The 14,317-nt window shown below is 42.8% G+C and overlaps 1 protein-coding gene across 1 annotated transcript; it reads right to left on the bottom strand.

Annotated features, from left to right (window-relative positions):
- Positions 1 to 1,509: 1,509 nt before the first annotated feature.
- npvf (neuropeptide VF precursor) lies at positions 1,510 to 12,742 on the bottom strand. The gene is made up of 4 exons (XM_078290557.1): positions 12,720 to 12,742; positions 3,165 to 3,333; positions 1,943 to 2,319; positions 1,510 to 1,645 (listed from the first exon to the last, which is right to left on the bottom strand). Exons 1-4 carry the CDS (start codon positions 12,740 to 12,742, stop codon positions 1,585 to 1,587), a joined length of 630 nt encoding a protein of 209 aa, XP_078146683.1. The 3' UTR covers positions 1,510 to 1,584.
- Positions 12,743 to 14,317: the final 1,575 nt, after the last annotated feature.

Raw genomic sequence — 14,317 nt, 5'->3', positions numbered from 1 at the left:
GTTTGGTTGATATCTAACAGCTATCAACAAGTTTACACCTCTCATTTCCAACACTATCTATATTATCTCTATTTGATTCCAATGCTACTTGACCTGAAACTCACTGGAAGTGGTCAAAGTAATTGCCTGAAAGGAACAATGAAGCTATTTCTACAACTAATGTAGCATTTCAGATCACACTGATGTATTTGAGCCTCAAGTAGACAAAGATGTGTCAGCATTAAATTTGAGGGAGGTTCAGACAAAGTGGATTCTTATTAGCGGTGGAAGGTAATGTTCGCAACACAGGCATACAGTGTGCATTGAACAATCAAGGTGGGTTAATAAGAAACTGATAGAGATGAGTGAAAACCTCAATAACACCAGTATGATTCCTTTAAACGGCATTTCACTGATAATTCACATTAATGCTTTATTTTGCCCTTACCCTGGGTGTAATCTATTCCTCCACACAGATTTACACCCTATAAACTACTGTATATTAAGCTTTAACTAACTTTAAAAGTGTATTTTCTCTTTTTAGTCATGCTCGTTCTTCATCTACATCTTCATCTTGCTTGATGGACACTGTCACGCTCAAAAATCTCAGAAACGATTAAACCAAACAAAGTCATCCAAGACTAGATCATTTTATAGAATGTAGAATATCAACACATATATCAACTTTACAGAAAAAAGCAGCTTTGTTTTTTGGTGAAGTGTCCTTTTAAAAGTAAATGAAAAACATCTTAGTTTTAAGTCTCTCTTATTTAGACATTTGACATTATCAAAGCAATTAGCTGAGGAATACTTGTTTCACTCCAGATGGCTAGGAAATGTCAAGAAGATGTTTATTCTGCATTCAATTTATCCGCTGGAATTAGATCCTGGTCTTATGACAAGACACCCACAAACAGGATAAGGATTCTTTTGTCAGATTCACAGGAAAATAAAATAGATTCAGTTTCACTCACACACTCACTCACATAGATAAGGACAGGCATACATATAATTGGACTGAGACTACCTGCTGCTTTCCTGCGTCAGCACCGGATGGAAAGACAATCTGTGGTCGATGGTGGTTCAACTAAATTCTACTATTTAGTGAAACCCTCAAAACCTCATTTGTTGCTTCCACTACCAGCCCCGTGCACCCTGGGAGCTTGGTCTCCGGTCTCTGCCGCTCTGATGAACTCACAATAAAGACAAGACTCTTAGAATTAGAACGGATTCTCAGTTTCAGTTCTGTGGGAGATGTGATGCATTTGAAGTCCCATGATGTGCTCAGGCCACAGGCGGATCTGGGTGTAGTCCGGTCCTGAGCGGAGCCACAAAGGGCGCCACATGCACCCATATGGGGCCCAAGTAGGAGTGGGGAAAAAGTTGATTCATGTAAAAAAAAAAGGGATTTCATGGTAGGAATCAGTAGAAATCAAGAACAGTGCAAAATAAACACAAACCACTCACCACTCACAAACTCAATGTGTTTACTTTATTTATAGGGCCTCGTAAAAATCAAATCAGTCCATTCTCTAGGCTATTTTCATACATTTGTCTTTATAGTAGAAACACTGTACTAATATCAACCCATAGGCCCCGTCCCCTTCATCCTGTCAAAGGCAGGTCCTCTTCTTCTGAGCTGCTTGTAAAGTCAAACTCTCTCGGCCTGTGGAAAGGGAATATAAAGTCTAATGTATTGTTCATATATAACAAAACTTAACACATTAATTTCATAGATAAATGTTCAAACAGCACTTCTCTGGCTGTTACACTGAATCGATACTGGGATAGAACTGTATTTCAAAAGATGGATACCAATGTACTTTGACTTGTAGATGAAAACAGAATTGTATTGAGGCAGTGCTTCAATAAATGGCTGTTTTACCTGCAAGTTGAAGTGCTGTGGCATCCTTCTGTTGAAATACATATTAATGTCACTATCATTAGGTGAAGAAATGCCTACCAGTGCCAGTCAACATTCAGCGATCGTGTGCTGACCAGAGTCCAGAACAGGCTCCGGTACAGGCTGTTTCTCCCAAAACTCTGAGGCAGGGTGGAGCTGGGTGCTTCTCCCACATCGGGGCACTCGGCGCACATTCGAATCACCTCCCAAGACCTTCCAAACCTTTGTGGTAGGTTGGGGGTGGACTTTGGTGACCTGTCGTCGCCGGCGTCACTCTCTCTGCCAAAGCGCATGGGCAAGTTGGCGTGCAGGTGCAGAGGTTTGGCAGTGGGCGGGTAGAGCTTGATCATGGTCGGGAGGCTGATTTTGCTGCCGGTAGGAGTCACGTGTATGTTCAGGGTTTCCAAATCCAAACTCCTGCGTATGTTGTTGCTCGTCTGGAAACAGAAATGTTGTAAATTCAGGTCAGTATATTTTAGATTGTTGATGTGCTGTTACATTTAGTAGTATTACCCTCTAAATTCAGTCACATGATTTACTTTAAAGAAGAAGAACAGGAAGGAGCGACCTTTATCAATAAGGCTCTACCCAAGATTGGGTTCACCTTCAGTGGCTGCTGCTGTTTAAAAGCTCACAGACCTGCCTTTCAACAGACCACTCTTCCATATGTTTGTCTGTATTCAAAAAATCAAATTTCCTCTGCAGTTTAAGTTATAGTTCCATGTTTTGCTATCAATGCATGCCTAATTGCCTAATGCCTAATTGCATTAGCTTCTAAACCCCTTCAAGAAGACTTAATATGGTTTAATTTGACTATCTGCAGACACATACATATCTACTATAATTTGATGTGGCAGAAACTCCAAAGACTAGTGGAAAACTTGAAAAAACATAGTCAAATAGGTACGAAAAATGAGTAAATTTGATATCACTGGATGGCAAATTAGTTGTCATGTGTTGTGTGCTGTACTAACTTATTCTAACACAAACAGTGACAGAGATGCTGATGTTAAAATAACCGGGCAATTTGTGAGCAGTCGAACAGCCCCCCCCCCAGAGCCTCGTATGTGCACATGACTGGCCTTTACTATCTATTTCCCGGACAGGCTAATGCTCTTTCTAGTAAAAATAGATGTGGGGCATAATAACAATTTAACATGCTTTGATGTCCTTGACTTTCCTTGTCTGGCATTTACAGAACACAAGAAACACCTAAGAAGACAAATCACAGCCTGATAGAAGAAATAGCCCGGTCTGGCTCATCAAATATCTTTATTCTTACCTGTAGGTGCGGCTGTTTTCTGACAGTGTGTCTGCCATCCTCACTGCTCAGCAGAGTTTTCTCGTTACGGATGGGCTTCCCGTGGACCCGGAGGTCAGAAGCCGCTGCCTCTCCAAGACATCCCAGCGTCAAGAGTGCTAACAGTAACATTGTGGGTAACATGTCAGCTCTGCACAGCGCTGGGACACATGCCTTACCTCCTGTAGACCAGACTGTCCCCTGTTATTAAACACCACTGAAAACGTCACCTGTGGCGTGTGTTGGAGACACCCACCTATACACATGCACATGTGCACATCGATACACACCCCATAATGATCTGTCTTGACCCATCCTCAAGCCATGCACACACACACACACACACATGCACGCACACACACACACACACACACACACACACACACACACACACACACATATATATCTAAATGGACTTTGTTCCTGTGCCTTAGACTCATTCAAGTTTCACAAATTCCTGACTCAATAATCACCCGGCTCAGAAGAATATATTTGAAATATGTATGTCCTAATTGGATCACTAAATGAACCAGTTCCCAATCTCGTAGAAGCAGGAACTGAGAGCTGGTGCTCTATAGGAAACATGAATGGCAACAGCAGCGGAAACATCAAAGATGCATCAAAGGAAGCATGATTATTGATGAGCTTTTGTGTTAAGAGTCGATGAAAGGCGAAGGGTTAAAAGGGCTAATCAACAACACATACCGTTCCTAAAGAGCACCACATCGAATTCACAATAGTTAAGGGAGCAGCGTAGATCTCAGGATTCAGAGGCCTTTATAAGACCGTGATGTCACCATGTGACACTGAAGAAAAACTAAATTAAATATGTCAGGAATGACATATGACCTTCATCTTTTTTCTCTTTTTTTGTCTATGAAACACAACAACAAACATCTAATGGTGTAGATTGTAGATAGTGTAGATTTTTATTTCCCTTGGTGTCTACTGAGCCTTGTTTTCTCAGGATTGTTCAAGACAAACTGCACTCAGTTTTTGTAAAACACAAAAACATAATTAGAAATTCCAAAAGCATTCATCATTCAGGTTCTCTAAAATCTCTAAAATTTAGAGAATCCAGTCTGTATAATTGTTGTCATTTTGCAAAGAAAGGACTTGAATTACCCACTAAGCTTTAAAAAGTACAATAATTTGTGCAAAAGTTCTGCTGGTTCTGCTGTTAACATGTTTTTCATATCTATCTATCTATCTATCTATCTATCTATCTATCTATCTATCTATTTATTCTTGGACAGACAAAATGTCTCACTGGCGAACAAAATGGGAGCCGTTCGTTTTCTCTCTCCGTCTCTCATGACAACTGCTATTCATTTACCCAGAGTACTGTATCTAGCAACCGTTGCTGGTCTGGGTCATATCTAATACAGAAAATCCAACCTGGACAAGAATTTGCAACACTGGAGTGCGAATGACGTCGCGCGTCATTCTGGCTCTGAATGCATTGATATCAGATTTAAATGACTGAATGATTCACTGGTGCTGGATTTGCATCCGGAGCAGGCAGAATGTGAGGAATGCTTGATGCGAGACAGAGGGTTATAATGACAAGCCACAGGGAACTTTCATTTGATCCATGCATCATGGCCCTGACATTGTTGCCATTTGCCACTGTTGCCATGTCCAGTGCTATAGCTTTGAGCTTGGTAGCGTTTGAAGTATCTCACTGGAAAAGTATCTAAACAGCATCTGGTTTTGGTAAATGAAGTAACAACCTTAAGATGTTTTTTTTATTTTTTTTTATGGCTATGCTTTCTGTCTATCTTTCTGTATTATCATTTACCTCCCGCCTCTCCTCAACCCTCCTCTTTGTGCTCTCTCTCTCTCTGTCATTCTCTCTGGAGCTCGCTCGCCCGCTCGCTCCCTCTGACCCCGGCTGCAGCGTGCAGACTATGGGGTCGGGATTTACGATCCTGTCTCCAACACTTATCCAGAGACTTATCCGCAGAGGGCCTCCCTACCTCGAGCTCTCCCTTTGTTCTTTCACCCAGCTATCCGAGCACTCCCTCAAAGACCTTGCTCTCCGCCACTGTAATTCTCTCTTCTTAATGTTTTTAATGTGCATCCCTCTCAGCCCCGGCGGCCTTTTCATCTTTCCATTTTCTTGCTTTCACTTCCCTCTCCCTCCCCTCCTCTCTGCCTCTCCCTGTCTGTCCGCCTTGCTTGAAGACAGACAGCGCCTCCTGGTTGGATATACAGGCGAGATTTGATTTACACAGGCCTCGCCTCTCCCATACCTAATATCTTTTTTGACTAATCTTGCATCCTCCGTGCTGCATGTTAATCAATTGTAGATCACTTTTATGAGACCTGTCGGATTTCCTGAAATGTTATGCTGTAATATCTACGTCTAGTAATGTCTATTGTGTTGTACTGTCTATCCGTCTTGTGATGCCAGGCTTTGTTGTGGACCGCAGGAAGACTAGCAGGCCGCTGAGGCGTCAGCTAATGAAGAATAAAGAATAAAGAGAGGAGCTCACTGACAGAGAGGCAGAGATAGATAGAGATAGACTCAGAGACGCAGAGATAAGAGAAAGATGGAGAGACAGGAAGAGACAGAGACAGCGAGAGGAAGCGGAGCAGCAGAGGCCACGGAGAGAACGTTGATCCTCGCCTGTCTCCCTCCGTCTGGGATCTGGCAGCGTTCCCAGAATTCCGGCCCAGGACTGGGACACCCTCGGATTCCCGGGATGATTTGTGGGAATGCGCTGTTATCCCCCTGTTGAGCTGATTTATGCGGAGTTTTATCTTCCCCCTCACTTAGACATCAGCCGGGTCATCATCACAACACTCTACATGCCCGTACACTCAGCTAGGAGACACATTCATCAAGCGCCTCTGACGGGTTATAGTTTTATCAATGATCAAATCCATTTCTGTGTGATCACTGCATTATGATGTATGGGAAGTGGAGCTGACGCCGGGCAGACAGACACACAGGCTCGTACTACAGTGTGTGTGGCCGGTGTAGTTCTCTGTTGTGTTGTTGTGGTTGTGGTGGGTAATGATGATGCAGGATCCAAATCGCTCACGAACGACCGCATCCGTAACCTCCACTCAGGAGAAGTTAGAGTGCCAAAGTACAAACCGAGGCATACATACAGGAGGTTTCAGCTTTCTGTTAGTTTTCCTCAGGTAATAACACTATAAATTAAGTTTTTGTAGAATTATATATAAGTGTTTAATCTGTTACATATGGATAAACATGCACAGACACAGACCACACACACTCACTCACTTACACACACACACACACACACACACACACTTTAAATTTATGATGCCCTTAGTAGATTCCACATAATTAAGTCTGTGACTGTCTCACCATCCACATATAACTGAAAATATTATTTCTCTGTGACCTTGATTCCCTGGCTTAGTTATAAATTAATGTAAGTTTTGTACAATTTCTGTGCTTTGATCTCTGCCAGAATTGTGTAGTTTGATTGTAAAGCCAGTAGATGGCACACTAGGTTTAGATTAGCTAAACCAGAGCTTGCAGATCTCTTTGTATGTACCTCCTGGACCAATTCTACTTCTTTAACTGCTGATTGTAATGTTGCAGACATTCAGTGTTTTGGCCTTTGGGTGAGTAGATGAATTTTGTGTTGCGTTCTGTGCAGAGTAACGCTGGTCTCTAAATAACATGCTGTGTAATGTCAGAGGCGTAAACCACCAGGTGGCACTCTAACACACTTCTTCTCTCCAGTGTAAAGGAGGAGGAGCACCTACGAGGAGGCGGAGTGTCAGAGGAGAAGAAGAGGGAGTGTCCTGGTGAAAGGGGAGGCGCTTCGATGTCTGTCAAAGACGGGAGGAGCTATAAGCACCGGCCAATCAGAGGCTTGTAGAATTTCACCAATCAGAGACGGAGAGCGAAAGCCAGGGGAGGCGGGCAGGAAACTGAGCAAATGACCCTTGATGAGAGAGAGGAGGAGGAGGAGGAGGATGGGAAGGATGAGGGAAGGAAAAGGGGCCCTGGGAGAGGGGTGTGTGTAAGAAGTGTAGGGTTGGTTGAAAAATCTGCCAAAGCATGTGTTTTGGCGTATGTTTTTATAATAAGATATATTCCTTTTCCCAAACATAAATGTAAAAGGTCCGTTCAAGTGTGAAGAGATAAATATCATATGGATGGCGGAGAAGCTGAGCGATTGAGATGCAGCAATAAAGTACAGAGAGAGCCAAAAATACTGTGATGAGAGAAATAGAGAGGCAAGAAAGAGAATATATGTATAATATAAAGGGGAAGGAAATTGCATAGGAAAAAAAATAAAAATAAAAAAAGTGCTGGAGAGTGTGACAAAACTTTACAAACAATAAGGAGTCACTGAGTAGCAAGAGAGCAGACAAAAAAATGAAAGAGATAAATAGATTTTTAAAAAAAACAGAAAAAAAAAAAAAACATGCCCCGGCCTTTTTGGTGTTTTTCTTCCTCCTGCTTGATTTGAATGTTTACACCGTTATTTATGTGGTGAGTGAGTTTCATGATCCTTGGGCCCTGGACACCATTTAAAACCCCAGTGCATAATTTTCAGTGACATTGATGTCAGTAAGAAAATTAGCATTCTTTTCTTCATATTATTTTGCAGAATGAAGAGGTTAAATTTTGCAGATATAGCATTTGTGCAGCAACAGTGATGTGAGGATGAAGCGAGAAAGAGGGAGAGAACGACGGCACAAAGAAACGGTTTGGGGAGAGAGAGAGAGAGAGAGAGGCAGAGAAAGCAGTCTTTCCCTCAGTGTCTCTCCTGACCTCTGAGCCTTCACTCTGCTCCCAGTTGGACGGGCAGTTTGGCTGCTGGTCAGCGGGTCACCGGAGGTCAGAGGTCACCTTGACACCCACACGCAGAGCTACACTGTGACCTCCAACCCCCCCACACAGCTGAACCCTGCACAGCGCCTAAAGCAAAGACACACAAACAGGAAAGAGAAAGAGAGGGAAAGAGAGAAAGAGAGGGAGAGAGAGGGAGAAGGGAACTTTGTGTTTTTGAACACTCGAATATCACATTTATTTGACTCCAAAACACATATTTTTACACTCTTGCCCAAACCACTCATTGTTGCATTGCTATGTGGCACATGGACATGTAGGACTCAAATTCAATTCTTTGGATTTTCCTATCAATAATTTAAAAAAAAAAGTGTGTCTCCTCTCAAGCCATATTGATGGAGATGTGTGCCTCTTCAACATAATCACTAAGTAGAGGCATGAGACTTTGATTTAGCAAGTCACACTGGATATTCAGAGACGGGAAGCATGCTCTGCCTTGATTAGTTTACTGGTCGTTTTATGTTGCGTGTTGGAGGGGTGGGAGACATAGCGAAAGCATGAGGGGGAAAAATGTCAACAAGTTTTTGATTCCAAAGGAACATTACTTTTTTATGTGAATAGCTGTTTTGCTCATTTTTCAGCATGTCTTTCTGCTCTGTTTTTAGTCCATTTATCTGCAGAAATGCAGAGTGAGTTGTGGAGGTCAGACACATGAGGTCAAAGACCAAGACTCTGAGCTCTTTTGAGATGCTTGGTTGAAAATAACTAAACATGAGGAGCCTAATAAAATGCAGGGTAACACTTCACCATCGCCCAGTCTTTAGTATACTACTTTAATTCAGAGTAAGTGTTGTAAGTACACACTAATACTGTGTAAGTACATTATGCAAATCTCCCTCATACAAAGTGTGCTGACAAAGAACTAACTTTGTACTTACTAAGTACTTACAACAGTATTGTGTACTTTTTCTTGGTTTTCAAAAGGTTAATATACTGAAATAAGGTCATTGTTATGCAAAGTGTTTTCAAATGCAAAACCTGTGTGATTCACATTGTGCTACTTGCATTATACGTCTCTTTCTGTGTGTGTGTGTGTGTGTGTGTGTGTGTGTGTGTGTGTACTAGTGGTGAAAAGAGTACACAAATCCCTTAATTAAATCAAAGCAGATATAACACAATAGAATAGCGCTCTGGTAAAAGTCCATTCAAAAATCTACTTAAATACAAGAATTGAAGTGCTTGCTATTAAATGCACCTAAGTGCCTACAGTGCAGCTACACTATCGGCATAATGCACTCATGTTTCACTTCCAGGAAGCTTTCAACCTTCGATGTGTTAACCTCCATAAATTAAGTGTCTAGTTATGCTCATCTCCTCCTCTTTGCGCTGGCTTGTTTGGAGTTTAGAACATTTATATGAATTTATTTTCCTTAGTTTTCTTTGCAAAATTGTTTTCTTCAAAAATATTAAAATAGTTGTAAGAATGAAGGGATTCATTCCCAAATGCTATGAATCCATTTTGAGAAATTAATGTTAGCTGAAATTCATCACTTAATATTTGAAAATATAGATAATTTCATCTTCAGTAATGTTGCTATTTTGGAGGCAAAGGTCTTGGAATAGTTAATAAGTTAAATGGGTTTTTCCATCGTGATTTATTATTCATTATGTGATTTAGTTTGAGTAGTTGGCACTTGTTTTAATGAAACTCCTTTGGAATTAAACTCCTCGGATGTAGTTAAGGGAAAAGTCATTTATTTCCTTCGAAATAGAGGAGAAAAGGTGTTAAGTTCCACAAAACAGAAATACTTAAGTAAAGCACACGTACCTCAAAACTGCACTCAAGTACGATACTATCCGTATTGAGTTTCTTTCTATTCCTAGTGTATATGCACATACACAGTATCCGCTTGTGTGTGTGTGGCCAGTTACGTGTGAATAAAACGCTCTTATCCTCTGATGGTTTGTGATGGTTCTGCTGTAAAAGCATCCCCACTTTTCCCTCATTTCCCCTCCCTTTCCCACTCTCTCCCCGTGTCGTTCCCGGCAGCTAGCATTTGAGTGTGTTGGTGTGTGTGTGTGTATGTGTGTGTGTGTGTGTGTGTGCTCCTGTCTCGCAGTCTCTCTCGCATATACACAGAGGAACTTGATCCGGACCATAGCTTTCAGCACGGCCTGTGTGATCCCCCAGAGTTTTGAGGGGAGACAGAATTAAAGAGAGAGAGAGAGAGAGAGACTGAAAGGGAGAGAGGGAGAGAGTCCAATTTGACCTCAGTACAACTTCTCACAAACACACACACACACACCCACAGTGCAGCGCAGTACTGAGTGGTAGGGACAGCTGTGGGATAGTGACATCATCTTTAGTTGCCGGCTGGTGTATTTGATCTGGGCTGAGGAGGAAGATTGGGACTGAAACACCAGACTGCTCTCTGGACCCACATCCCCTGCCAGAAAAACCCTGTATATATATGTGTGTGTGTGTGTGTGTGTGTGCTTGTATCCATGTGTGTGTGTCTGTGTGTGTGAAGCTTTCAGAGGACCAATAAAACCACAAGATTGAACCAGATACTCCTCTCTCTCTCTCTCTCTCTCCGTCTCTCTTTGTCTCTCTCCCTCCATGCCTCCCTGCTGATTGATGCGTTGTATATATTCCTGGTGGTAATCAGATCCCTTTCTTCCAGCGGTTGCAGTAAATACAGACTGGTGAAGTGCCAGGCTGCCAGGCAGACAGGCCGACTGTCTCTGGGCTGGATTTAACCACGCTCTGAAGACTGGCACCGTGCTGTGGTGACGATCAGAGGCAGAACACATGATGTCCTGCCATGGCAAGATTAGTCCAATCTGATGATGATTTGTGTGTGTGTATGTGAGTCAGAGAGAGAGAGAGAGAGAGAGAGAGGGGTCACCCAGGGTCGGTGTTAGCATAGATGTGTAGATTCATTAGACGCCGGACTTGATTTCAGCAGTAAATTAGCTGCTGCATGGAAATGAGCGGAGCGGCGAGGTGGTGCAGGGATGTGACTTTTTGCGGTTCGGTGAATATGACACAGGAGGGAGTACAGCGCGCGCACACACACACACATACATGTGTCATAAGATTTGAATGGCATCTCTCTCTCTCTCCCTCTCCCTCTCTCTCTCTCGCTCAGTTAGCAGATACCTACACAGTGAGATCACCGCTCTAATCTCCCAGAGCCTTCACCACCTAAACCATCCGCTGTTACTCTCAGCATATCACAATACACAGCCAAACCAGTTAACAACAGATCAGTGTGTGTGTGTGTGTGTGTGTGTGTGTGTGTGTGTGTGTGTGTGTGAGAGAGAGAGAGTTTGTTTGTGTGTGTGTGTGCGTGTGTGGTTTTATACATTTAAGCCTGTTCTGTGGAAGAGAGAGCATGGGAAAAGTGCAGCTTTAAACAGAGAAGTAGCGAGCGCCACCACAAATACCAACTCCCACAAGACCCCCAAACAAAACAACATGTTTGGGTGGTCACGCACACACGCACACACACGCACACACACACACACACACACACACACACAAACAGGCTCAGACAGTGTGTGACTACGAGCCATCTGTTAATGTTTATTATATTACCTGGGCTTTGGAAACATATAGGTTTCTTTCCTGTTTCATAGGGAGGACAGCATTATAATTAATACAGTGGAACAGTTGAATAAAATTTAATTTAATTGTTATTGAATGTTTTACATTATCAGGGATGTAATGGAGGCTAAACCCACCTGAACTCGCAGTGTACCCACCTTTATAGGCTGACATAAACATTTATAACATACACGCATAGCTTACATGATGGAAAGTAGCATCAAACTCATGCAAGTCACATAGAGAAGGATTTTTAAGGAAAAAACAAAACAAATTAATAGATTTTTGTTTCTATTGGTTGTTGTTTGCCTTATGATGATGACCAACTGGACGTCATAGTTTACCCATCTTTTAATTTACCATCACTGTTCATTATATTATTGGTGATAACACTCATATTTATTGATTTGTATTTAGTTACTACTAGTCATCTGATAATGTTTATAATATTACCTGAGCTGATATACTATATTGCTTTGGCAACATAGTGTTTCTTTACTGTCATGCCAATAAAGCACGTTTGAATTGGACTGAATTGACAGAGTGAGAAACAAGAGAGAGCGAGAGACAAAGAGACAGAGAGAGAGAGGGGCTAATGAAAGAGAGCAGAGGGCTACCACCCACTGGAGCAGACAACACACAGTGTCTCACTCTGCAGAAAGTCAGCATAGACACAAAAGGTACAAAAGCCATCTGGGCTAGGCGGCTACGCTACATCCAGAGACAATAGGGGCTCATTCACGCCACCCGGCCCAGCCAGGGCCATCTGCTCTTGGTGAGAGTGAGTGGGAGAGGGGACCCCCGTACCTCCAGGACCCCCACAGCCACAGAAAATACAGTGGGAAGAAGTTAGCCTCCCATCTAAGATAACATTATGAATATTTCCAACAGGGTATGAAAAACTGAATGAAGATAAGCCACTTCACCACTTGAGCCAGCACAAAAGACTTAGTGACTGAATCGGGCGTGTGAGCCAGTGTAAGCCTCCTACATTGGGAACGTGAACACGTGTTGTATTTTTCTGACCAACAATGGTGAATGGTGAGCAACTGTTACAACAGCGGGGGAGAGGACGGCAGAAAGGGAGAGTGGATGCATGCAAACATCCATACATACAGCACGCAAGCACAGATGCACACACACTAGAATAGACCCATGCGACATAGCGACGGTAATTCATCACTCGGTGGATGAGGAAAAAAACACAAAGAGAGGCGTGAGAGAAAAATAAAGAGGCACTGAAGAGAGATATGCCCGCTTAGAGGGCCGGGGCGACTTTTGTTTCATCTTATGTGTAACTGCTTTGCAAACTTTATCAAACCTGGTATTCTTTGCCCATAATTAAACTCAGAGCATGTTGTAGTTTTATGGCGATAAAATTCTCTCTCTAATTGGCAAGAGAGAGAGAAAGCATGTCAGGAATTCGAGCATGGGACGTGCACCCAGAGCATGGGACCCACATGGAAACACACCCACACCAAACGGCACACATATGCATGCAAGCAAGCACACAGCACACACACACACACACACACACACACACACACACACACAGAAGCACGCAATAAAGCAATCTATACACACACACACAGGCCTACTCTCCATTTCTTGAATTCTCTTAGCATCAAACCGGGGGATTTTCCATGGGAGTCAATGAAAAGCGGACCACCCATTCATCTTATCTCCCACTTATTACTCAGTGGTTCTCTCTGAAAGAAAGCCACTGTGAGAGTTTACTGCCATGCTTATGAACACAGATGTTTAAGCCTACAGCTCAACATCACAGCAGGATGGGTATTCCCGTCACAAAGCGGTTTGCTGTTGAAAAACGTTCAGTGTTGATGCATGGGCACTCAAGTCACGCAAGTGCTTGATTTATCTACATTTCTCACACCATCCCCTGGTTGATCACTCTTATTACATTACCTAATTATGTTTATTACCTATCTCGCCTCTGTAATAGTCCCAAATAGTTATCATCACAGAAAAATGTGATAATTTTCTACATTCGTGTCTTTTTCACTCTCTATTTCCATACACTTCACCATCAAAGACAACAGATGCAGCAATCCAGCGCTAGTTAAACTCATAGACTTAGACATAGACAGCATTTCCCTGTCATCAGCAGCTATTGTTTAACCGGTGCAGGCACAATGGCAAGATGTCAGCAGTCACTCTTTACCGACTCTTTTTTTTTTGCAATGTCAGCACCATCGGCTCAAAGCTTTTGTGTGTTCACCCTTTGCTGTCATGGATTGTTTACACTTGGTGTGTTGTTGAGGTTTGCGGATTATTTAGACCCGAGTTCCAAGTGATTTAGTGTAGATCGTATACTTTCTCTGGTGTGTGTATGTGTGTGTGCACGATCGGGTACGTCTTTAATTCACGAGTGTGCAGTACAAACAGACGGGGATGCACCTGAGTTTGCGCGGCGCCAAAGTCGCTGATGAGAGATCCCACGTCAAAATGTATCCCTCCCGCTAATGAACGGTTTCGTTCCGAAACACAACCAACGACAGAACGTGTGGAAATCCCCACTAAGCTGCTGACAGACAGTTGTCAGGGCCCTCAGATTAATGAAGGAGCCTCTCAGTCAGCCGATTCCCGAGGCAGACGGAGTCTAAGAGCCCTCGCCCTCGGGGCTTCGGTGGCCTTTAAGTGGTTAGAGGTTATATGTGAACACAGGAACTGTTAAAGGGGGTAACAGCATCTAAGACATTACCTTGATTGGGCTGAGAA

This window comes from Centroberyx gerrardi, chromosome 19 (genome assembly GCF_048128805.1).
Source record: "Centroberyx gerrardi isolate f3 chromosome 19, fCenGer3.hap1.cur.20231027, whole genome shotgun sequence".
Lineage (NCBI taxonomy): Eukaryota > Metazoa > Chordata > Actinopteri > Beryciformes > Berycidae > Centroberyx > Centroberyx gerrardi.
The sequence above is the reverse complement of the archived record's forward strand: the minus strand, read 5'-3'. Positions and strand labels throughout refer to the sequence as shown.